Raw genomic sequence first — 25,822 nt, forward strand, 5'->3', positions numbered from 1 at the left:
AGATAGATAGATAGATAGATAGATAGATAGATAGATAGATAGATAGATGGATAGATGGATGGATGGATGGTTACATACATACATAGACAGGCAGGCAGGCAGATGGAGTACTCACCATTCCTCTGCATTTTTGTCTTAGGTCCATAACTGTCTGGTATCTCTTAGTTGACATCTCAAATGAACTATAAACTTATTATTTTCCTGTTTCCCAGAGTCTCAAATTCTTGTCTCAGGGCCACACAGGTGGCCAGTATTCAGCATCAGGTGCAACATCCTAGAGCTCAGGAAGCCGCACGCTCTAAGGACTGTCCTTGACTTATGTTTGGTTTTTACGTTTTTAAGGGTGTCATCGGGACTACCCCGTGTGTATTTGATTTAGAACATTTCTGTTTCATGATGGTTTATGGAGCATAACCCTGTGGTGAGCTTAGGGGCATCTGTGTTGCTGCTACTGTCTATAGCCCACTGTCCTGTAGCTGTTCCTTCCTCAGCCGCTGCCTCTGATCCCTCCCTTGAATCACTGAGTACCATCTCTGCTCTCTCTCCACCAGAGGGAAAAGGATTTCTCTTCACTGTGGCTGACCTTCAGGCTGGAGTTGTACGCTATCATCATGATGACAGCGACACCACCAAAGACTTTGTGGCTTTCAGGATATTTGATGGCCAACACAGCAGCCATCACAAGTTTCCTATCAATATCCTGCCGAAAGATGATAGTCCCCCATTCCTCATAACCAATGTTGTTATTGAACTAGAAGAGGGGCAGACAGTCTTGATCCAAGGGTCCATGCTGAGAGCTTCAGACATGGACTCCAGTGATAACTACATCTTCTTTAATATCACCAAGTCCCCACAGGCTGGGGAGATCATGAAGAAGCCAGGGCCAGGACTGATAGGTGAGTTCTGGGCAGGTAAGATAGCTTGAATGGAATCTTTCTTTCTTTCTTTTCCTTCCTTCCTTCCTTCCTTCCTTCCTTCCTTCCTTCCTTCCTTCCTTCCTTCCTTCCTTTCTTTCTTTCTTTGCTTTTCTTTTTATTTTCCTCTTTTTTTTTTTTTTGAGACAGGGTTTCTCTGTGTACTTTGACAGTCCTGAACTCATGTTGTAGAACAGGCTAACCTCACCTTCACAGAGATATGCCTACCTTTGCCTCATTGAGTGCTAGCGATTATAGGCATGTGTATTATGGTCAAATTTGTGCAAGGGTAGACAATTAGGAAGCAAAATATTATTTTATAATTATACATTTAATTTATTTTATAATTTTTCCATGTTATATAATAGTAGCTTAAAGCTTATATTGTCAACCAACCGCCTAAGTTTATGCATCTACCAAGTTCTTGATAGTTGTCTATCAAGATAACTATCATGCTATTAAAAGTTAAGTCAGCCAAGAAAAGCAATAGAATAAATAAGTCTGAAGGGAGATATTTGGTTTGTTCTAAAGAGCTATTCAATTAATTTCATTAATAGATTTGCTTACATGCGGGTGTCAATAGTTTGACAATGTGGATCAAATAAGTAATGGTCCTCTGTATATCTGGAATAAAATCTATTCCTTAGAAATATTTTCCCATTGTTAATCTCCACATTGAGATCGTGCAGTTTTAATTGCTGCTGTAACTTTTGTCAAAAACATTTAGTGTAAAGTCTCAGCTATGTACAACATACTAGGCAGAGACGACATTGAATGGTAGGTCCAGTTTCATTGTGTCCCAGTACCTAAAATTGTGTTGTATTTTGTGGCCCATTAGGGTATCCTGTCCCTGGCTTCCTTCAGAGAGACCTGTTCAATGGAATAATTTACTATCGTCATTTTGGTGGAGAAATCTTTGAAGATTCTTTTGAGTTTGTCCTGTGGGACAGCCATGAACCCCCAAACCTCTCAGTACCACAGGTGAGAGACCATTTCAGAGCCTCTTACCAAAGTTTTACATGCCAGTATCAGCTCTAAGAGATGTTATTAAATAAAAAGTACATGAGAATGGGTTTCGAGATTCAAAGTTTGAGAAGCAAGGAATTAGGCAAAAACAAGCATGTGGCGTGTGTCACCCCCCTCCCAACCAGACTATGTCCACACTTTCCTAAAGCGCTTTGCAAGTGTCTACATGGTAACTGTTTCTAAGGTTACTTAGCCATAATATATACATAGACAGCCTCACAAATTTGCTTGCTTCTCAACACCCTAGAAGACTTTCTTTTAAGCTAGTGTTTAAATTACAGTCGAGAGTGAGACTTCTTGAGTTTTCCTCCTGTTCTTGACATTAACTAATCAACTTTCATTCCTCTTTACTTATTTTTCAAGCAAGTAATAGAAAAAAGCTTCCTGTTAGGAAGCTCTGGTATAGCTATTGTGGTAGCAAGGACATGCTACTGTGCAAATACGAAGCACCTGGTAAATACTCAAAAAATAAATGGATTTATTTGTTGTTTTTAAGATCTCAGATCTGACTGGTTCTAGAAGATATAATTTAAGTCCCCAGTGAGCAGGAATAAGATGAGCAAACGTTACCACATGGAAATTGTAAAAGATGGGATCAGTGTAGCATATAGACAACTGTGGAAAGTGTGCACTCTGCAAGAAAATGGTGAGGAAGATGGGTTAGATTTCAAAAGGAGCAATTGAAATGAAGTGATCATGGACTTTGTATGATACTGCTGCTGTCTGTTTTATACCTGCTATCTTCAAAGGTAGCACATGCATGGACGCAGACAAATCTCACACCTACCCAAGAAAGAAAACTTAAAGCTTATACCCCCTTGCTGTAATGGATCGATGGGGCGCTACAGCCATGGATATTAGCCACTGTGCGAAAATCCAGGTTGTACACCTGTGTGCTGACATGGACATCCTGGAGGGGAGGGTCTGAAAGAACAGCTTCACGGGGCTTGGAACCTGAAGAAGTCAGTGCTGTCCTGTAGGATAGGGTGGGGAATTTTAAAAATACCTCCTGAATTCATCTGCTTTTCTACTGACAAGCCAACTCCTTTCAAAGTAACCAACCCTTTGTTTCACCTGTCATTTCTGCACTAAACTTTTATGGGAGATTGTGGTTGATTTAGTAGCTCAGAATGGTAGCCATCAACAGGATCTAATTTTGAATATGTGCATCTGTTGAACCTGTTGCTGGAATATTATACCGTGTTTAGAAGGCTCTATGTCTTTTTCAAAGTCAAGATTTCGGGGCTTCTTTCTTTTTTCTTGGTAAACATGTAAGAAATCATGTTTTTCATACACAAGAAGAGAAATATCATATCTCTCTATAGTTATAGACCAAGTTAATGAAAACTCTTGAAACAATTATTTCTAAATATGAGGAAGTAAATCAGTAAATTCTGTCAATCTGGTTATAAACCCATATAATGGATGGGTTCTTTTATTATGATTTATTCTAATTTATTTGTGTGTTGTGCACACACAAATATGTGCATGTATGTTTGGGTGCTTGTGGAGGCCAGAAGAGAGCATCAGGTCTCCAAGATCTGGAGATTTAGACAGTTGTGAGGTGCTTTGTGGATGCTGGAACTGGAACCTAGGTCCTCTGTAAGAGAAGAAAGTGCTCTTAACCAGTGTAAAGAAAATATCTTGTGTATTTGATGGATGCACCACCTGTCAATTAAAAAAAACCTATGGTGTATAGGAAAGTGTAGAATAGAAGGTGGGACATTCAGTAGGCAGAAAGGATTCTGGGACAGTGCCAGGTGCAAGAGATTCACCCAGGAAGATGTGAAAAGGACAGATTCATGGTACCTGAACAGAAGTAACCAGCCACGTGGCAGAATGTACATTAGTATAAGTGGGTTATTTTAAGTCATGAGCTTGTCAGAGAAGAGCCTAGCTATATGATGTAGGTATCTGAAAATATTTTTTGAATCTCATGAGTCATTATTCTGGGAGCTTGGAGCCAGCAGGAAAAACATGCAAACCCTACTACAAACCAGTGAGCCATCTATCCAGTGCCAGGATGTTTTTGCTTGTTTCTTTTTAAGAAACTTATTTAACATATATCCCTGCTTCAGTGTTCTTATATTTATGAACCAGGGAAGAGAGACTGAGTGAAAAAGGCCCCAACATTGTTCTATGTTTATGTAGTATATGGCTTGGATTTTGTTTTTGTTTGTTTGTTTGTTTTTGCTCTTAAACACAGCTGGCCCCCTCTTTATATCTGTAGGTTTCTCATCAATGATTCAACAAACTGATGGTAGATAATTTTTTTTAATTGCCTCTGTTAGGAACCTGCACATAGTATTTTACTTGTCATTATTTTCTAAACCATATGGGCCACTACTATTTACATCACATTTCATTATATTAAATATTGCAAGTAATGTGGACATAATTTGAAGTGTTCAAGGGGATACCTGTAGGCTCTATGCAACTACACCATGTTTTGTATGATTGGAACATCCACAGATTCACAGATCCATGGTGGAGCAGGGGAGTTCGGTGAGCCTATTTCCTGCAGACACAAGCGATGGTTCTTTTTCTAGCTCAGGACTTGTGTTCACCCCATCTCTTTACCTAGCATCTCCACTTGTCTCTGTCATCAACATTTAAAAGACATCTTGTTCAACAAACATTTAGTGTATCTTTTTAAAAGCTTGTACAAAACTGTTGTAGCTAGTAGAGAGGCCAGCTTTAACAATGGAAGTAATTTTTGGTACTGAGAAAGAACACTGGGTATCCTCAAATGAAGAGAAATGAAGAACAAGCTCAAATCAGAGCTCAGGGCACATGAAGGATCACGAATTCAAGCCACAAGAAAAAAACCTCAAAAACTTCACTCCCAGTGACACACTCCCTCCAAGGCCACGCTAATCTTTCCCAAACAGTTCCATGATCTGGGAACCAAACATTCAAATATCTGAACCCAAGGAGGTCATCCTCATTCAAATCAACACATGGACTAACTGAATTTTGCATTTTGAAATTAAGATGAGAATTTGAGAACCGGGGGTAGAGTTTTATGTCTGAAAGCAGTGTGTGTAGAAGTCAAGATGACAAGTGGTAGAGTTATGATGGTTAAACTTTGTTGTCCAGTTGACTGGATTACGATTCACCACAGAAACATCCTTCTAGGCCTGTGTAGTTATTGCTGGGAAAGATTAACTGATGGAGGAAGATGCCTCTGAATATAGGCAGCGGTATTCTAGGAGAAAGCTAAGAGTCAAGACACTCCCCTCTTGCCTCCTAACTATGGCTCGAAGGTGGTTAACTGGCTCAGGTTTTTGTTGCAATGTATTCTCTGCTGTAATATGCTGTATTCTAAAACCATGAGTAGAAATAAAACCTTCTTTCTGGAAAGAAAGAAAGAAAGGAAGGAAGGAAGAAAGAAAGAGAAAGAAAGAAAGAAAGAAAGAAAGAAAGAAAGAAAGAAAGAAAGAAAGAAAGAAAGAAAGAAAGAAAAAAAAGCAAGTCAGATGCCCCCTGGTGAAGTGTAATTGCAGAGCCTGAACCTGAGGGTTGCCAGGGTCTGACCAAGTCATTTGTCACAACGACTTCTCACTTGTTATTTGGATTCTTTTAAGTCTGTCTGTGTGTGCTGTGGCCACAGGGACATTGGAGGACTTGAGGGAAGCTGGAGTATAGAGGCTGATGTCTGGTTTGAAAACTGGTTCCCACTCTGCCTGGAAATGGGTTCTTAATAATATCTTTGTTATGAACAGATTTCAGCACAATGAGAATGCCTTTATTTCTCTGTGGAGTTTGCTAAAATGGAATTTCTCTTGCCCACAGACACACACACTAATTGTTTGAGCATGCATAAATATGTAAAGACACATCAACTTAGGCAATCATAAAGCATGTTGAAAAATGTGCCCACCAAGAATTACTACAGGGGATAAAAAGCATGCTCTTCCATTCTTCTTCCATAAAGAACACATTGGAGAATAAATTAGCATGGAAAATGGTCTCTTTGAAGGCACAATAACTATTGTTTCCTTATTAAATCCAGTTTTTCAATTAAGGAGAGGCTCACTGATCCGTACTATTGCTGTGAGGGCCCATAGAGAATTTCTGAACTTTGTAGATTAGAAAAATGCCATGGTTGGGGGAAAAATCATGACACAGATTTGGGGGACTAGAATCATCATTGTCTTTGTACTCTATTATTTGGATACCTGGCCTTAGTTTTTAATCACTCCAATAAAATAACTGAATAATTTATAGACAGCAGAAACATTTCTTACATCAGAAGACCAGAAAGTCCAGGGTTAAGGTGTCATCCAGTTCATTGTCTGGTGAGGGTAGCTCTTTGTTTTCAAGGTGGTACCTTGATGCTGCGTCCTCCTAAGAGGACAGCAAACTGTGTGCCCACACAAGGTGGAGCAGGATGGAAGGACAAGCTTTCCCCATTCAATTGCTTTTAGAGGGATCCACCCCATTCATGCGGGCAGACCCCTCCTGACCCAGTCCCAATCCACTCAATACTGTTACACCGCTGACGAGGTTCCAAGATGAATCTCAGAGTGGAGCACGCTCAGGGGAATTGCAAGGAGAAAGCCAAGTTCAGAAACAGTTCCAACTGAGAAACTGGAAGATGAGTCTAGAAGATCCTGTAAGAGTGAAAATAATCGGATTCCTAGAGGCAGCAAGAGAAAAGCATTAGATTGAAGAAGCAATATGATATGAATCCGAGGGAGGGAGGGGAAGGTGGTCCATCACGTGCCACTAGAGTGTTGGTTTTATGTTGAAAGGCAGAAAAAAAATAAAGTTGAAAAGTGCAATAGATCTAAACTGTGAATGATCTTGAGTGACATTCTAAGGAGTTTGAATAATGTTACTTCCTGGATGGTTGTTTTAAGGTTTTGTGAGAAGTGAATTGAAGTGAATCAACTAATTAAACTTTTTTAAGTTAATGCAAGTTAATAAAAAGTAGAGACTTGCAGGTGGAGTTAGGGTTGTTGCAACCACATAAAGAAGAAATTATAAAAGTGATACAGAAAACTTGCAAGTAGAAATCTGGCAATGAGGGAGCTGGGAGAGAGGAAGGAGAAATCAAGAGCAACAGCAAGGTGTTTAGGATTGAAACTAAGAGCAACAGCAAGATGTCTAGGATTAATGATGGAGTAGAGAGAGGGAGCAAAGAAGCCTGACTTATTAGTAGAAGGGAGACAGGAAAGTGAAATCAGGGTTGTGCTTTGTATTCCAAATGCCTGTTTCCTAACACCTCAAATGGATTAGCTGGAATGGTGATGAATCTATCTATCTATCTATCTATCTATCTATCTATCTATCTATCTATCTATCTATCTATCTATGTATTCCTGGCTGTCCTAGAACTTGCAACGTAGACCATATAAGCCTTGAACTCACAGAGATCCTTCGTCTCTGCCCCTTGAGTGCTGGGATTAAAGGTCTGCACCACCATGTCTGGCATGATGATTATATTTTTTAAATACAAAATCAGATGAGTGAAGCGGTTTCTAAATCTTTGGACAGAAGTCTTTCATCAATGGCAGTTTGGGGAACCGCCTTAACTGTTCCTAGGTAGCCCTGGGGCGTTCGTTCTCTTTGGTGTTTTCTTGTATTTCAACTAAATAGAGCCACGTGTTTTCATTCTAGGTGGTGACGATCCATATCACTCCAGTAGATGACCAGCTCCCGAAAGAAGCTCCTGGCATTTCCCGGCACTTGGTGGTCAAGGAAACAGAGGTGGCCTACATCACTAAAAAGCACCTGCATTTCCTGGACATGGAATCACATGATGGGGAGCTCATCTACACAGTAACACGTCCTCCATGCTTCTCCTTCAGCCACAGGTGTTTTTGTGGAACTACCGTATGGTCCACTTGTTCTGCGAGCATCACTGTGTAGCAGTGTGATTCAGTTGCTTCACTGGTTAGGCTTGAGCTTGCACTCAATTTCTTCCCTGAGTGAGCGACAATTAGTGACTGACAAGCAACTTGTAGTGTTCAGCACACTGAGGCTTAACAGTCTAAGTCCCATTTTTTTTCCTAAAGCAAATCTTTCTTTTTCTTTTTTAATGCTGTCTGCAAAGTATTATTTTTAGGTGTGGCATTCCATTCAGTGTTCGTCTTTTATAGTCTCAGATCAAAACAGTAGCACAAATAATGCTTAGGCTAGCGTCATATGCGCAGCGGCGAGGAAACACTTGGGATGAGGCTAGTGGTTCCTTTTCACCGTAAGACAGCCAAAAACTTTGTTCCCGCATGATGAGGGTGGCACAGATGATGCTGAACTGAACGCCACAAGCTCCAAACGTAAAGAGACTAAAAAGACGGAGCATCTGCTTTCTCCCCACAATGAAGGGTCTTTTTTTTTTTTTTTTTTTTTTTTTTTTTTAATTGATTTTGCTGCAGTGGCCATCCCTGCAAGCATCAGGCAGGCAGGGATGTGAACCGCGGGGTGGGGGAGGGGTGAGAATGAAAACTTCACCCTGAATTAGTTGGTCTGTATGAAACTTGTAAAGGCTGATGCTGGGTGGTTTGTTGCAGTCATAGTTAAACACTACACTTTGGGGGAAAGTTCCCGTGTAATACTATCCCCTGAGCACAAGGAGGCGTTGTTACAATGGGTTCTGGAGACAGGCTTCCTGTGTTAGCTTAAGGGACCAGGGGAGGCTCGAGCATGGTTTTGATCATACAGATCGTATAGAGGTCATTTGAGATATTAGCCACTTCTGGTCCTGGTTTTGGGAGCTTGATATGGCCTGGCCCTACAGATACAGATCACTAGGCTGTTAATCACCGCCAATTCCCAACCTTCTGGATGGAAACACAGGTTATTCTTCCTTTCCTTAGAGAGGACAATCCCAGTGCTTAACCTTCCTGGTCTCCTTGGTGATCTGTGGGCACCTTCACGCTCCCAACAACTGGAGGCAATTTGATTTCAGTTTTCTTAGCTGAAAAATAAGCTGACATGGTCTGTGTTTCTCTTAGACACCTGGATGCTGGAAAGTTATTCATGGTGGACAGCATACCAAAACTAGCCAAAAATCCTTCAGCCCTGGCGCTGAGGTCATTTACTCAGGTATGAAGATTTGTAAAGATACTGGCCAGCACAGTGTGTAACACGTCTTCTGAGAGGGTCTGGTGTGCCAGGGTTGCTTCCGAGACGCGGCCCTGTCATTTCCGCCACAGGGCGTGATATCTTTATTCTTGTTCTTGAACACTTCTGGTAAGCATGGGACATCTGCTTGAAAGACCTTCCTCAAGTTGAATGTAAGTTCAAACCTTGCTGTAAACCCGCAAGCCTTTGGCATCCTTTGCCAATGGCAGGAGCCTGATTTCGGGTCCCCTGCCTGTGTTTTTATTAAACCGACTACAGATCACTAATTCTGCTGTTTTAGTTTCCCACGGTTGCCATGGCAAAGTGCCACACACTTTGTAGTTCAAAACAAGAGCCCTGTTTTTCTTGTACCTCCAGGAGCTGGAGATGTTGAGATCGTGTCATTGGCAGGTTGCACTCCTCTAAACCCTGTGGATAACTCTCCCTCCCCCTGTTTTAGCATCTAGTGTTTATTAGCAGTTTTTGATATTCCTTGGCCTATAGGTGCATCATTTTCAGCTTTGCCTCCTGTCATTCAAATCTCCCCTTATCTGTCTCTTTGTTACAAGGAGACTATGGGTATTGGATTGAGAACTCGTGCTACTCAAATATTTCCACTAAGTATGTGTGTAATGGCCTTATTTCTAAATTAATTCGTGCTCTAAGGTTCTAAGGATTAGAATTTCAGCACATCACTTTATGCGCATGCAGCTTATCCCATAATACTTACCCGTCTCCCAAATCCTTCAGCCTCCCTTTGCTCAGTCATCTGAACGCTCCTCTGCAGACCCCATGGGGGTGTGGCATATGAGTGCTCAGGCATCAGACATCTGTGGTTTGGGGCTAATTGCATCTGATTTCTTCAGGATGAGAAGTTGTAAATGTGCTAAGTGCTACGTTCAACCAACTTCGCTAATATGGAAACGGGTTTTGCAGGCACAGCTTGCGTTAGTACAATGACTGCAGTGTGGAATAGGGTAAAACATAAGCTTGCCTTCTGCAGAGGTGCTCGGTCTCCAACATTTGACATACTGGCAGATTCCTCACATGTTCAGACAATGTGGTTTACAAAGTAGAGCCCTGGGAATCTTTCCTTCTATGGGGACACTTAACCGTGCTCCATATCAATTCACACAGCGGGGGTCTTGGACTTAGGTTGCTAAAGGATTCTGATGGCTGCAAATCAGCACATATGTCTATCTCCATTCGCTTTGCAGCATGCAGTCAACCATATGAAAGTGGCCTACATGCCTCCCATGCAAGACATAGGTCCCACGCCTCGACATGCGCAGTTCACAGTGTCTGTCAGCAACCAGCATGGAGGTACTTTGCACGGAATCTGCTTCAACATCACGATTCTCCCAGTGGACAATCAGGTTCCTGAGGTATGCAGGGTTTGACATGGAGGGCCAAAAGAAGTGAGAGAGAGAAAAGAGTAATGTTTTCATTTTCTAGCTGCAGTACAGAAAGAAAAGTAGGGGTGGGCGTGGGTGGGAGACTATTTCCCCTGCGTCTTCCTATCTGAAAGGTGAGAATTTTTCAGTCTTGAATTTGGCATTGTTTTCAAAGCCTTTCATTCTGCTGAGCTCCTGTTGTTGATCAGGAGAAGGAGATTAAATGATGGGTCTCTTAGCAACCAGAAGAACCTATTTGCTCTCACCACAGGCCAACTATGCTGCTGTGTGATCCAAAGAAGCTTTTTAATTTTCCAAAATGAATTAGGATGGACCCTTTCGTCTTACCCTGTGCCACTGCTCAATGTTTGTGGAAGTCTTAAAGGGTCTATATTTTTCCTAAAACCAAACTACAAAGGCATTGCTACCTGCTGTCTTCTCTCTGAGGCTGTTTTCTCTGTGAGGTTGTTTTTCTGGACACCCTTCCTTCAGACTACAATACTTGATTAGTGTGGCTATTATTGGGATAATTTTTTTCTCCTTAAAACTGGAAAGACAAAGGAATGTTCTTCCCCATTTGTTATATTCGAGAGAGCCCTAGACCTTTCTAGCTTCACTTCCAAGGAAAAGGGTGAATTTCCCAAACATTTCCCTACAAGTACAGCAACCCTGACACTTTCTCTCCTGAACACTTTCCTACCCGAGTACAGCCAACCCTGATACTTTCTTTCCTGGTCTCTCAGGCTGGCTGCACCTGTCTCAGGTCAGCCAAGAGACTTCTTACTGGAAAGGCCCGAGGGACAGCACTCACTCCATATGCAGAAATGGCTCGACAGGTCTGAATGGTATTTTAACTTGTTACGTTGCGAACTGTTAAGGGTTGGGAGATTTCCAGGCTGACTTGGGGCTTCTGGAAACTACCCAGCTCTCAGGGCACTGAGCCCAGAGGCACCACCGCTGCAGGCAGGACGTGCTGTCCGTTTGCAGAGCCCCCATCAACACCACACTCACCTGTGACAGTCGCCCACCTCTCGAGCTGGAGGGCTCGCCGTCTGTGTTTGAAGAAGTGTTGAAGAGCTGGGGCTGAGGCATCTGCGCCAACCCCAGCCTGGGACCCCTTCCCTGCTGAGGGCCTGGCCTAAGGCTTGTGGTGAAAATAACTCAGAATGGACTTGGTTAGATTTCAGTTAGACCATCCTTTTCCATGTATGAAATACAGATTCTGAACCAAACTGAAGCATCCCCTATAGCACTTGCTGAGAAATCTTATTTTATGCAAAATAGTCCAATTTTTGGAAAAAGCTGATCTTTGCAGGAAATTATGAGGCAGATGGAAGAGTTGCCTTCATTTGAAAGAAGATGGCAAGCTTAAGGCCATCTTAAACAAAAGAGATCTTAATCTCTTTGTTAATGGGCTAGGGACAAATGAAATGGTATTTCAAAGAACTGAGAATATTTGAAATTGAACTAGTACTTCCACAATATGAAATTAAGTAATAATCATTAGGGCATGGAGATCTGGAGCTTCCTAAGTGCTTCTCATGAAGCCTTGGGTTTTTAATGTTTGAACTTGCTCTAAAAGAAATATTTTGAAAAGCATCTTATAGAGTAAAATGTATTTTTCTATTTCAGATACTAACTTGATGCCACCAGGAAAATGGGGCTGATGGGCATGGCCCTTGATGCATGTCCCCTCTGGAAAATAGTTCTCTTTCTTTCTTCTGCTGATAGTGAGGATGTAGCGTGACAAAATCAGAGGGCAGCGCTAGGGAAGGACCACTGGGGCTGGGGATGAAGGGACAACAAGCCAGTTGCTCTTGTGGTTTTCTTTGCTGGTGGTAGTTTATTGAGGAACGTAAGGCAGCTGCATCCTAATCGGAGTCATCTTTCCATGACCCAGGGCGCTGCCCTGGAGACGTGCATGAGTGGCTCGTGTAGGGTGGACATTCCCTGGTGGCTGTGGAATAGACGCTGTGCCCCACTGATCAGCAGGGAAGGATACGCACTGGCGTGGGGGCTGTGGCTTCATCTTGCTGAGAGGGTTTCTTTTTGTAAGGACACATTGTCCCGGCATTGGTGGTGTGCTTGCCACAAGCCTTCTGGGAAGAACCCTCAGAGACCACCGGGGTCTATCCTAACTCTATTGACTACCTTTTTCTTCCATGCAGTGATATTAATTTTGGAAGCTGATATGCTAAGTAAGTTCTACATGGTTTTCTGCTATGGTCTCAGAGCCTGGAGCGCATATGTGTGCCTTACAAAGGTAGTGAGTACATTGCAGATCACAGTTTTCTAGGCTTGTTTAACCATAGAGCATGTCTTGCCCACTCTTGGCCTGGTAACAAAATGTACCAAGCTGATCTATCAAATTTGCTTTGTGCTTATGACTAAATTGTTAGGTAAACACTGGGATTTTTATATTGAAATTGCTCTTGTACCTATTAATATTTAAGTCTAATATTTAAATAAGTTTATTTTCCATGGAATTGTAACTCTCTCGTCCTCAGTTTTCCTGTCCTTACTCTACCTGCAAAACACAATGGAGTTTTCATCATTTTCCCAAGTCTTCCTAAAGAATTTTTAGGGTTTTAAAAAAAGAGCTGGATCCCTTCCTTCATAGGGGCTTGGCTAAGCTCAGTCATTGAAGGTGGGAGTTACTCGCTCAGTTTCTCACTGCAGTAGCCACTGCTTTTCTGATTCTGCTACAGAGGCTCCGGAATACTTAAAGCATATGCACTTTCAAATTAGGGATCTGCCTTTGTGTCTTTGTATCTATCAACACTTTGAATTGAACCTCTTCAATTAAAATATTTTTAGCTAAATTAGTCACGAATGCATCTCTTTACAGACATTATGAAGATGGTACCAGAAAGTTTCTAGGGATCTGATGAGCTCTTGTGTTCAGGGACACCTCATGAAACAAGGCCTTGAGTATCTTCTTCCTTCTTTCTAGGTGTTCACCAACACTCTGAGAGTGGCTGAGGGAGCTCAGTGCACCATCAGCACGGATCACGTTTTGGTTTCTGATGTGGACACCCCGCTGGACAGTATCTTCCTCTCTCTTCAGGAGAAGCCTCTGCATGGCGGGGTAGAGCTGGATGGATTTCCTCTATACCCAAGAAGCACATTTTCTTGGCGAGACCTCCACACCTTAAAAGTTAGGTCAGAAGATTTTGTGGCTTTTCCTTTCTGTGCAGCAGCGTTCTGTCTAGATCAGTGCAGAGCACAGTGAAAAGAGAGTGGGCCACTTCATATTGTTAAGGGTGAATTGAAAATCAAAGAAGTAAAAAGAAAATTTCACTTTTCTTCAGAGATTTCCTCTCTCTGTCTGGCTTACTATAGCAGAGAGAATGAGTTTATGAATATTTGTGCATCAAAAATTAAATTGCCATGAATATTAATTTTGTTGCAATGGCACATATCACAAACTCTGTAGAGACTAAAATAATCTGTGCAGCTAATTGCATTTGACTCTAAGCAAAGGCAATTTCATAACCTTGGAAACTCGGGAGTAGAAGATTATTGATCAGTCAGATATGGCAGCCTATACTTCTAATCTTGGTGCTTGGGATTCTAAGCCAGGAGGATTATGAGTTCAAGGCCAGCCTGAGAACAGAGAGAGGGAGGAGTAGGGTGTGTGGGCGGAGCTAGCTCTGTCCATCGATGGTTTAGATGTAAGCTTTTATTTCATTCTATTGGGCACAGGTTTGCAGGTAAGCAAATAGAGCCTCCTGATGGGTGGGCTGTGGAGCAGGACTCAGGTCTCTGGGAGCCAGAGATGGAGAAATCCTGTCTCTTGGCCTCACAGTAGGCAAGAAACCTTTTCACAAAATCAAGCAAAAAAAATCTCTGGAAAACAATACAAACCCCTTAAAAGTAATAGTCAGGCAAACAGACATACTAATTTTTCACTTACCAAATCTGACAAATGGAAATCTCACTCCTCTTTAGTGGCATGTTGTAGGAAGTGTTTGTCACCAAATGTTTAGTTCTGAGCCAGGAAGTTCGCTTAGGACTGAAAGCTTTGTACAAGATGGAAACCTCCATAGCCCAGTTATATCACAGACTCACATATTTTGTGACCTCTTTCAGTATTCATCAATTCCAATTAAGATTTTCCTGTTTGGTTCATAGTTTGCATTTTGGAATCTCAGCTTCTACCTACATGCTAAAAAGGACTTTTGTTTAGGCAACTTTGGGATGAATGGTGAACAGAAAAGGAGAAGTATTTGCTAGAGTTCTATGTACAATCACCTTTCCAGAGAATGGCAGCTAAGATTTTTTTAAGCCATTTAACGTCAGTCGTCAAGCCTGACGCAGCACCCCATTCTGTTCTCAGCGTTGCAGAACTAAGCACAAAGGTGCTGAAGCGTTTGCTAAGAGCGAGAAATGAGGAGTTAAAGACCTGCTTATCTCCACCGCCACACGTTCCATGCACATTCTCAGACACACTTAGCTGCTCTAAGGATAGCAGCATTGTGAAATGGATCCACACACTGTAACTCAGAGTTATTTTTGACCAAACAGGAAGCGGTATGGGGAATCAGCACAGAGGATAGTGTATGTGAGAGTTGATTAAACCCATTACCAATCTACTGGTGACCCATTTTGAATAAGATATAGTCCCTTCTGTTCATATAACAATATCATATAGCATACTGTTCTGTTGTAACTTTTGTTTTCAAATTCTAGGGCGTAATACTATTTGTTAGTACAAACAAATCATTGGTATGTTAAAAAAAATGGCCCAATTAAATTCAAGAGCTACTTAGAATTAGCTGAGCATTCCTGCTGTAGGCTAGAGAGTCTGTGAAAAGCCTAGAATTATACGCTTTCTTTAAAACAAAAAAAGCTGGCTGAGAATTAAGAGGATGATAAGGCCAAGGGTAGACCAAATAAAGGCATTTTAAACCCGAGGAGATGGAAGACTCTTTGCCAGCTGTGGTAAAGAGCTTATAAAGGGAACATGGACTATGATGGTGTTGATACCCAGGTCATAGACCAAGGCTTCAAAGAGGAGTGGAACAGCTCGAGAGCGTAGGAGGAAAGCTGGAAGGTACAGGGATCACGACATCTTCAGAGTGCCCTGCCGTTACATAGATACCAGGCCAAGGACTTCCCATTATCACAGAGGCCATTGGAAGACTTCTTGTGGAATTTTATTTTCAAGATTATTTTAAAGTACGTGTGTCTGCGTGTTTTTAGTGCATGAATGTACACACTATAAGAACAGTTTAGGGTTTTAAGTGTTAGGCTGTGTCTCCAGCTCCCAGAAGGCTGTTTGTTTTTTGTTGTTGTTTTTTGTTGTTGTTGTTTTGTTTTGTTTTTTATTTGGGGACAAATTACCAATGCATACATGTTTTCCCAGGTAGAACAATTTTACATTTAGGGATCTTGAGTGGTTACAAATCTTTGCATTTAGAATTAAACTACTTGTTGTCTTATTTATTTATTTAAATGGTTATTTATTTAGTGGAGTCACATTTATGGAAGGTTGCTTATGACATGTACCTCCTTTTACACACATGTATTTTTAAGATGTTAGCTTCCATAATATCCCTGCAGGTATCAACATGACGGCTCTGAGGTTCTTCAGGATGAGCTATTCTTGGAGGTCACAGATGGCACAAATTCAGCAGAGTTCGTTCTACACATTGAGGTGGGTGGAAAGCTTCATCCCCGAGACATTTGAATGTAAACTCGCTATTCTGGGAACCTCACACGGTCTCAAAACTTAACATACACGGATTCCAGAGCGAAAGGTTGCCAGCTACACCTGTATGGATCTGGAGCCAGGTGAAAGAGACAAAGGTTATACTGGTGAAACAGACATATTTATTTCTCTCTCCTCCCCTACCCCCCACCCCAGAAAACCTAAAGTTAAAATTGCTCAAAGCTTAAATCCAGATACTTAATTTTAAAAGTGATCATTTCTATCTATAAAATTTGTCTAATAATTTTGAACTATGACCCTCAAGCTTACCTAGTAGCTGGGAAGACTGTCCCAAACCACTGGGCTTCTCTTTGCTTATGGAAGAAGCATGCATAAGCCCCACTAGAAATGTCCATACCACAATCCTGGAATGTGCTCTGTTTAAAGTCATTTTCTTCTTTCCTTTGACAAATAAAGACTGCTGACAAAGTTGAGGCATGTTCAAAGGATATCTGAGAACTTGGTGTTTCTTTGCCGAGAGGGTTCCCCAGTCCGTGAGCATCACATGTATGATTTACAAGTGTTCACAGTCGCTGATGGAGAGGCTTATCGTGTTCCCTGAAGGGCCATTCAGTATTCACATTGCGTTCCCTTCCATCTTCTCCTGTTTGAATCTGGTCTAGATTTTTAGTGATAGAAAATTTCTATGTATTTGTACAATATTTTATAGCTTCTCATTAATAAAGAGCGTTAATATCTATAGATTGTTTTAAAGGACAAAGAAGAAATTATCTCTAGTTTGTCTAACTAAAAAGATAGGCCCCAGGTGAGTCTGCAGTTGGTTCAGAGTTTTGAACTCGATGATGGAGTGCAAAACGTGCTTCCTCATCACGTGACTGTGCTTTCCCCCTCCTTTTTTAAATATAATTTTTTGTTTATTACAGTTTATTCACTTTGTATCCCACCCTCATCCCTTCCCAATCCCACCGTCCATCCCTCCCTCATCTCCTCCCATGCCCCTTCCCCAGTCCACTGATAGGGAAGGACCTCTTCCCCTTCCATCTGACCCTAGCCTATCAGGTCTCATCAGGTCTGTCTTTCATAGTCTTACTCTGTGGCCTGGTAAGGCAGCCCCCGCCCCTGCCCCCGCTTCAGGGGGAGGTGATCAAAAAGCAAACCACTGAGTTTATGTCAGAGACAGCCCCTGTTCCCTTTACTAGGGAGGCCATTTGGAGACTGAGCTGCCCCGGGCTACATCTGTACAGGGGTTCTCGGTTATCTCCATGCATGGTCCTTGGTTGGAGAATCAGTCTCAGAAAAGTGACTGTGCTTTTACCTGGCTGGTCTTGATGACTTTCTCTGGCAGGCTCTATGCGCAGCCTGTCTCTCACTTTCTCCTCAGGCCTCACAAAGGCCTGTCTCCATGGGAAGCAGAAGACCATTTCAGCTTCAAGAAGGAATGTTTTCTTTCTGGCAAACTTTTACATACAAAGAAAGATTCTGAGTTATTTTTACATTTTTTAAGACCACCCCAATCTTATTTGTTGAATCTGTCATATATGACCATCCCATTATATATGGCAAAAAGCAGTGCATCTTGGCGAAAGAAATCCTTTATTGCTTCTTTTTAAGTTAAAAGACATAGTTTCAGAAAGCCAGACAAAACAATTTTGGACAGTGTTGTTTGTGATTTCTTTTTTCTTTTTCTTACAATGACTATTCAGTTATCATCCATGTGAGTAAATCCATAACATTTCTTAGAGTCAAGAAAGATGATGTAAGTCTTTAATGGATTCACACAGAAGACATGAACAAAGATAGTTCTTCTTCATAGGCCAAAAGGAAAGCACACAATTACGTTTTTAAACCTTTGATGAGATAACTAAGCCAGAGCATCTTTGCACTCACCCGGTTCCCTTTATGGGGAGCATCAGCACACTGCTCTGTGTGTTTGTCTTGCAAAGTTGTATCCACTCACTTATTTATTCAACAGACATTTAATAAGCACCTTCTGTAATGTGTGTGGGGTCTTAAATCCATGCTTGTAGAACAATTATGAACAGGATAAACGAGCAGGTTCCTGTTATTGACGTTACAGACCAGGCATGATGGTAGCCGCTGACTGGATAATCACAAAGATAATTGATCAAAATATATGTGTGGTTTTTGAACAGGAGCGTAAGTAATGGAAGCTTCTTAATTAGCCTGAGTGATCAGGAAACCTTCTCTGAGGTAGAAATGAGTTGCACAAAGAGAGAGAGACAGGATGGGCTGGGCAAGCTGGAGGGTTAGGCAGAGACCATAGGGGATGCTGAGGAGCGTGTGCTCCGGGGAAAATGGAGTGGGTGGTGAAGGCAACCACAGCAGGCTGCACCAGAGACTTCTGGAAACTTGGGGGGAGCAGACGGGACACAGAAGGTCCCTGCAGGCCAGCAACTTGATGTTTTATGAAGATCACTTTGTCTGAGGTATACGGAAGGTTGTGTAGGGCTGAAAGGATACATACTTGACCAAATCAAACGACATAACAGCCATAAAGTTAAATTAGCCAACAACCAAACAACCAACCAACCAAACAAACAAACCAACAACTAATCAACCAAGCAAGCAAACAAAAACCCTTGGAGCATATTGATTTGACCATGAACTCCAAGGAAGAATTCCCTCTGTTCACATCCCATAGATGCACATTTTCAGATTTCTGCATGCTTTTTTTTTTTTTTTTAATCCAGAGAGCGAATACAATCCCATATTGCTTTGTTTTTCTTTCTACTTGAGGCTTCATTTTTACGAATGTGAGAGAAGAACATTTTATCAAGCTCAAACCTGGAGCTGATCGTATAGTCACAGAGTTTAACCTACCACTCAAGCCATTTGACATGCTGCCGTGGCTTACTGTGGACCCAAAAATCTCTGTGGGTGGCCAGAAGCTGAAGGTGAAAGAAAGCTTTGAATTACCAAGTAATTTGAAAGGGAAAAAACTTTGATGCTGTGAATGTAAATACATCAGACCACCAGGCCCAGAATTCTTCTAGACTGTGTGTGAATTTAATGAAAGAGGCTCCGTGTTAAAGTGAGGACTGTTTTGTATTGCATTTCTGCTTTGTCTTCTGAAAACAATGAGTTTTCCAAGTTTCCCAGCTATAACCACAGACTCTTATTCCTAAAATGTGTCTCATGTGGAACATCCCTTAGCTGATGGAGAAAGTCAAAAGACTCAGGATGCTTTGGCCAAATTCCATGGCTATTGTTCCATGTGTCCAGAAGATGAAAAATGCCTGTCACTGTGACTGTGAGCTATGGCTTGCCAGCTGGGACATTCGTCACTTCTTTCTTTTTCTTGAAAATGTGTTCTTTTGTTCCTGCTTAGGTGTTCCCTGTGAACGATGAGCCACCTATTCTAAAGGCTGACCTCATCCCCATGATGCACTGCTCAGAGGGTGGAGAGGTGACTATCACCCCTGAATACATTTTTGCTACTGATGCAGACAGTGAAGACTCGAAACTACTGTTTCTGATTTCCCAAGAACCTCAGCATGGGGTGGTGAGAAAGTCTGGGATCCAGGTGACCAGGTTCTCTCAGGAAGATGTCGCCTCAGGGGCTGTGACATACAAACACACAGGTAAGTGACAACCTTGTGCCTAGTGAAGGCATTTGAGAGAGTCCTAACTCCACCCCATGTCGTGGGCTCCTATAACATTGCAATCTTTTTTTTTCCATTTTTATTTTTTTTGTAATCCATTTTTTATTGTTTATTATTATTAGTAACATGCAATCTTAATACTTCTTTTTTCCTCTTAAAGATAAAGCTATAGCCTGTACTCCAGTTGGTAAGCATGGCTGCCATGGAAAGAGGAACTCTTGACCTAAGTATGATAGTGAATTTCAGAGAGTGGAGAAGAGAAAGAGCAGCTATCATTTGCTGCACTGTCTAAATGCTCCCAACCCCAAATTCTTCTTTTTGAGTCAATTTGAAGACTCTTGCTATTTACCGTGCAGATTTCTAAATCATGCTGAAATTCCCAAGCAAGTCAATTAAAGCAAAATGACATCATTACTTTTAAAAGTCTAAATGGCCAGCAGCCAGCTCCCAATCAGTAACCAGTCTTCCTCTAGGTTCTCAAAAAGCAAGATGATGTTTTGCACTTTTTATGACCTGTTCATGGTACATTTGTAAGGTCTGGGTTTCCATTGATGCTATCTCAATATATTGTTACTCAGTTGACATTTCTTCTCACCAGGTGATGTGTTCAACTAGAGAAAATATTAACTCTAAACCAGGTGTGGTGACACATGCCTTTAATCCTAGCCTTTGGGAGGCAGAGGCAGGCAGATCTTTGTGAGTTTGAGGTCACCTGCACTACAGAGTGAATTCCAGGACAGCCAGGGCTACACAGAGAAAACCTATCAAAAAAAAAAAAAAAAAAAAAAAAAAAAAAAAAAAAAAAAAAAAAAAAGAAAGAAAGAAAGAAAGAAAGAAAGAGAAAGAGAATATTACCTCAGTATCTGATATTTGCCAGGCACAGCATTGGGCCCCCATAGGCCACAGTGGAGTGCCATCCAGGCTGTGCCGAAAGACTGTTAGCTGAGTGTGCAGATAGAACCCTTTCATGTGGAAGGATGACCACAGCACACTGGCAGTTCATATTGCTCTTTCTTGTATATCTTCTTTTCTGAATATTTTATGTCAGTTTGACATAAGCTAGAGTCATTTTGGAAGAGGGACTCTCGATTGAGAAAATGCCCCCATAAGATCAGGCTGTAGGCAAGCCTGTAGGACATTTTCTTAATTAGTGATTGATGTGGGCAGTTCCACCGCTGGTTGTCCTGGGTTCTGTAGGTATGCTGGCTGAGCAAGCCATGGGGAACAAGCCAATAGCGGCACTCCGTGGCCTCTACTGCTCGGTTCCCGCCCTGTTTGAGTTATTGCCCTGAATGCTTGTGATGATGTACTGTTATGTGGGAGTGTAATAGAAATAAACCTTTTTTTCCTAAAATTGCTTTTGGTTGTGGTATTTCATCACAGCAGCAGAAACGCTAAGTCATCTATTTAGATCTAAGTTAGTAACTTTAGCCCGGAAATAGCATCATGGATTTCCTCTTGCTGGAGTTAGTCACACACTACCACAGTTTTCCCAGTAACAGTCTCTTTAGGCTGGAAATCCCATGCAGGAAGTAAGAAGTCATGGAAAGGCTAACTGAGTGGGCTACTAAACTACTTACCTTTGTGTCGCTGCAACAAATACCTGACAGAAACAACTGATGTGAAGGAAGACATTTTATGCATTATTTTCTGAGTGTATTCAGCCATTCACAGCCACGAAGTCATGACAGAGAATCTCATTTGGTGGCAGTGGCATGAGGCAGAATCTTTTCACATGATGACAGCTCAAGAAGCAAAGAACAAGACTGGAGCCAAGGGCTGGACTGTCACTTTCAAAAGCCCACCTATAGTTACCTACTTTTGCCAGCTAGCTCCTGCCTCATAAGGTTCCATTGATTCCCAAATATTACCTTGAACTGGGAGACATGCCTCCTTGAACTGGGAGACATGCCTCACAGGTTTTCATTTAAAATTGGAGTGCATGCACCTCCATGATATCTTAACTCTTGAATTGTGTGTTCTACTAAAACCAGCACCATGTTGACAAAGCCAAGGTCGGCTACCATCTTAAGTAGTAAGTAGTTGGGTGGTCCTGGACCATGATGAAAACAGACTCTGAGTGACTGTGAGACAGACTCTTGGAAAACATCTTCTGAGGCAGTCCTGCTAAAGTATGGCAGTACAGGCTCCAGGAACAAACAGCCATGGCTATGGACAACCAGATGGCTGCCAGTGTAAGAACACAATCAACAAAAACCAGGACATCATGGCTTCACCAGAACTCCCCCGCCCCCCAAATCAATGGATATTCAAATGCAGCTGAAACACAGGAAAATGATCTTAAATCTATGATTATTCAGTTATTAAAGGCACATAAAGAGGAAATGGACAAATCTCTCAAAGAAATACAGGCAAACATAACCAAACAAAGAGAGACCATCTTTGACAGACAGAATCCACAATCAAACAGGTGAAGGAAATGAATAAAATCATTCAAGACATGAAAACGAAATTAGAATCATTACAGAAAACACAAACCAAGAAAACTCTGGAGACAGAAAACTTAGAGAAGAGATCAGCAACCACAGCAACCACGGTATCACCAACAGGATCCAAGAGATGGAGGAGAGAATCTCAGGCATTGAAGATAAAATTGAAGAAATCGATACATCTCTCAAAGAAAACAAAAATGAAAAAGTTCCTGACAAGGACACCATGAAAAAAATGAAACCTAAGAATAATAGGTATAGACAAAAAAGATTGTAGGCTCTAAGGTCCAGAAAATATTTTCAAGAAAATCATAGAAGAAAATTTTTCCAACCTAAAGAAAAAGATGCCTTTAAAGAGGCTTACAGAACACCAAATAGACTAGACCAGAAAAAAATTCCTTTTACCATACAATACTCAAAATGCTAAATCTACAGAACAAAGAAAAAAATATTAAAAACGGCAAGGGAAAAAGGGCAAGTAACATATAAAGGTAAACCTATCAGAATCACACCAGACTTCTCAACCGAGACTATGAAAGCTGCTACTTTTTAAAACTGAAGCTACTTACCCACACTTGTTTTGTTTATAGTTTACAGCTTATTTTCCTTGACAAACTACGTATTTTACATCATCCTCATCTTCATTTTGCTCCTAATCCTCACAGTAAAGCTGGGTAAAAACAGCCAGTAAAAAATCATGCCACAGCCTGAATGCTATGCGTCTTAAAATTTCTTCCACCAATGATATTAATCCATTACTCTTGAATTCAGCCTCACTCGGATTTTTAGGACATGACAAAACATAGACAGATATGCTATGTAGGCCAGGCTGGCCTCAGGCTTATGTTATCTCCATTGTAGATCACAAATAGTCTTGCAAGAAAGGGGCTCAAAGACCAATGGTTATTGTTTGTTTAACAATCCCAACATCTTCAGCAGGCTCTCAAAGGTCAGGTAAATTATGGTAAGATGAACCATATTCTCTTATATTGTCTTGCAAATCCTAAAAGGCAGGTTTACAAACATCTGAATCTCTTCTTATGTGATGCTCACATAAAGAACCGTTAGTTAATAAGTCCTAGAAGGACATTGTAGGAAACAATTTCACATAGGTTTTTTTTAAAGTTATGTTATATTAGAAGGAATACTCAATTTATGGGATGTTTTGAATGTTACATTTCCTTAGAATGCTCATGTCTTTACGCCACTGGTACTCATTTAAGCACTGTTTGGATCGATATCAAGAATCCTGGCACTAAAGATCTGATGCCTCAGTGACTTTTCTGTTTCAATCATTGCTTCAGTGTTTTGATTAATTTTGTCACCTGAACTGATTAGTTTTAACTGTCAGCTTGACACAACTTGGTATCACCTGGGAAAGAAGTCTCAGTGAGGAATTTTCTATATTAGGTTGGCCTGCAGGCATGTCTGTAGGGAATTGTTCACCCTTAGAGGAAGGTAGGTCCCTATGGTTGAAGACACTATGCACTTCAGACACAGGACTCAGAGGGCCCTGAACTGGAACTTCCTTGAAAGCCTTCCCCAGAGGACTATCTTTCATGGTACCCACCAGGAGGTGCCTTGGAAGCTTCCAGAGAAGGGAAGTAACCAAGAGTTCTACCAGCTGTGACTCCTTTACAACACGATATTCCCAGTGGTGTAGTAGTGGCATACATACCTTGGTGGTAACCAACAGATTTTTAATTGGCCTTAAGACCCTCTCAACAATAGGAAATCATGCCTGGTGCTAAAGACCCAGACAACTACCTAGGACTAGCGAAGTCAAGGATCTTTGAGGAGAACTTACAACTGCGTCACTAAACCGGCACAATTCCTAACAACAACCTAAACATTTGTTCTTATGTCTACAGATAAGTGTAGTCTTCACCCCTCACTGAGGAGACTACTTTTTGTAACAGATGGAGACAATTATAGAAAACCACAACCAATTAAAATGCAGAATTTTTGGAGCCCAATCCCACCTAATGCATCTACAATACCATTCTAGCTCAGGGATCATTGTGGAGGAGGGGGATGAAAGAGTTTAAGAGCCAGAACAGAAAATCTGTTGTGTTAAGCTACACCGATGTCTCATCCACACGGTTACCTAAACTTGACCTGAACAAGCATAATTCCTGTAGATGTGTTAACTTGGAAAGAAGAAGTCTTATGTGGCCTCCGCTTTAGACGATCCTAGACAAAACTATAGACAACTAAGGAATGCTGAAAGTGGGAGAAATGGTCTTCCCAAGGGACGGGTATGCCAAATGGTTGTGTAATAGAAATAGTCAGCCCTGAAAACGTATAAATAATGTCATACAGACGGAGCAGATTGTATTATGTATTGAGGAACACAGTCACACACACACAATGAAAAAAGAAGCCATGGATTTGAAAGAGAGCAAGGAGTCTATAGCAGGGTTTGGATTGAGGAAAGGAAAATGGAAATGATGTATTTGTATTACAATCATGCATTGATCGTATCCATTTATCCTCTCCTACAAAGGATCGTTCTCTCTTCTTTCTCCCAACTCCTGTCCCGAATACACTTCTCTGGCCGTAAAAGTCTCTCTGTCATTTGTTTTTCTTTCCCTTCTCCTCTGGCTACTCTCCACAATTCCATTATGTACTTCAACAAAACTGAGTTGTTGCTTTCCACATCTGTCTTGTTTCACTTACATAATGTTTTTTGAGTTCTTCCCATCTTGCTGTGACTGGTATAGCATAAACATTTCATGTTTTCTTTCTCTGTGCATCCACTGAAGTCTGTCTGGAGTGGGCCCACATTTTGACTATCACGACGAATGCTGCAATAAACATGGGGATACAAGTATCTTCTTGGTATAAAAATTTACCTCCTCAGGGTATCCAATGAAGAGTGGGATGTTGGATTACGCAATTCTGTTTTTCAAGGAATCTGCATAACATTTCCCATAAAATTCCTATTATTTTACATTTCTTCTAATAGTGTTTATTTTTCTCCGCATTTACCATTTATTGTCTTTTTGGTGATGGATGTTTAGCTGAGTAAGATGATAATTCATGGTTTTGACTAACATTTTCCTGGTGATTAATAAAATTGCATACTTTCTGATGAGAATTGGATTGACTGAATCTCTTCATCCCTTTGGATAGTGTGATAATGTGATATCTTTTTTATTTTTTATGTTCTTATCATTTCTTTCATCAGTGTTTTATAATTTTGTTGTAGAGTTTGCTTTTTAATTTATTTTTTAAGTATTGTGAGTGTGATTGCTTTCTTAATTTTTATTTCACTGTGTTTACTATTTATGATTAGAAATGCTACTTTAAAAAGAAAAGGAAAAGAATGCTGTGTATTTGTGTGTGTTGGTTTTGTTTTTGCATAGTTAACTGAACTCATGTGTATGTTCTAAGTATATTTGATGGAGTCTGCTATATCTATAAATAGGAATAATTTAATTTATCCTTTTCATTTTTGGTGTCTTTTCTTTCTGTTGTATTTCTTTTGTTAAGATTTCTAGTACTATACAGTAAATAAGAATTGAGAAAGTCTTAAGTTGTGTTCCTTGATTATATTCCATTTGAATATATTATATATTATGTAATATATAATATAATATAATATAATATAATATAATATTATATTATATTATATTATATTATATTATATTATATTATATTATATTAT

At 40.9% G+C, this 25,822-nt stretch overlaps 1 protein-coding gene across 1 annotated transcript in view; it reads left to right on the top strand.

Annotated features, from left to right (window-relative positions):
* The window catches only part of Frem1 (FRAS1 related extracellular matrix 1), a 124,877-nt gene that overhangs the window by 23,571 nt on the left and 75,484 nt on the right, over positions 1-25,822 (top strand). The window contains exons 8-15 of the mRNA XM_055629458.1: positions 552-896; positions 1,753-1,895; positions 7,566-7,762; positions 8,903-8,993; positions 10,229-10,396; positions 13,359-13,567; positions 15,971-16,064; positions 19,429-19,681. Of these exons, the coding sequence (XP_055485433.1) occupies positions 552-896; positions 1,753-1,895; positions 7,566-7,762; positions 8,903-8,993; positions 10,229-10,396; positions 13,359-13,567; positions 15,971-16,064; positions 19,429-19,681 (1,500 nt within the window). The remainder of the gene's footprint in view (positions 1-551; positions 897-1,752; positions 1,896-7,565; positions 7,763-8,902; positions 8,994-10,228; positions 10,397-13,358; positions 13,568-15,970; positions 16,065-19,428; positions 19,682-25,822) is intronic.

Source organism: Psammomys obesus, unplaced genomic scaffold (assembly GCF_907164565.1).
Source record: "Psammomys obesus unplaced genomic scaffold, mPsaObe1.curated_primary_1811, whole genome shotgun sequence".
NCBI lineage: Eukaryota > Metazoa > Chordata > Mammalia > Rodentia > Muridae > Psammomys > Psammomys obesus.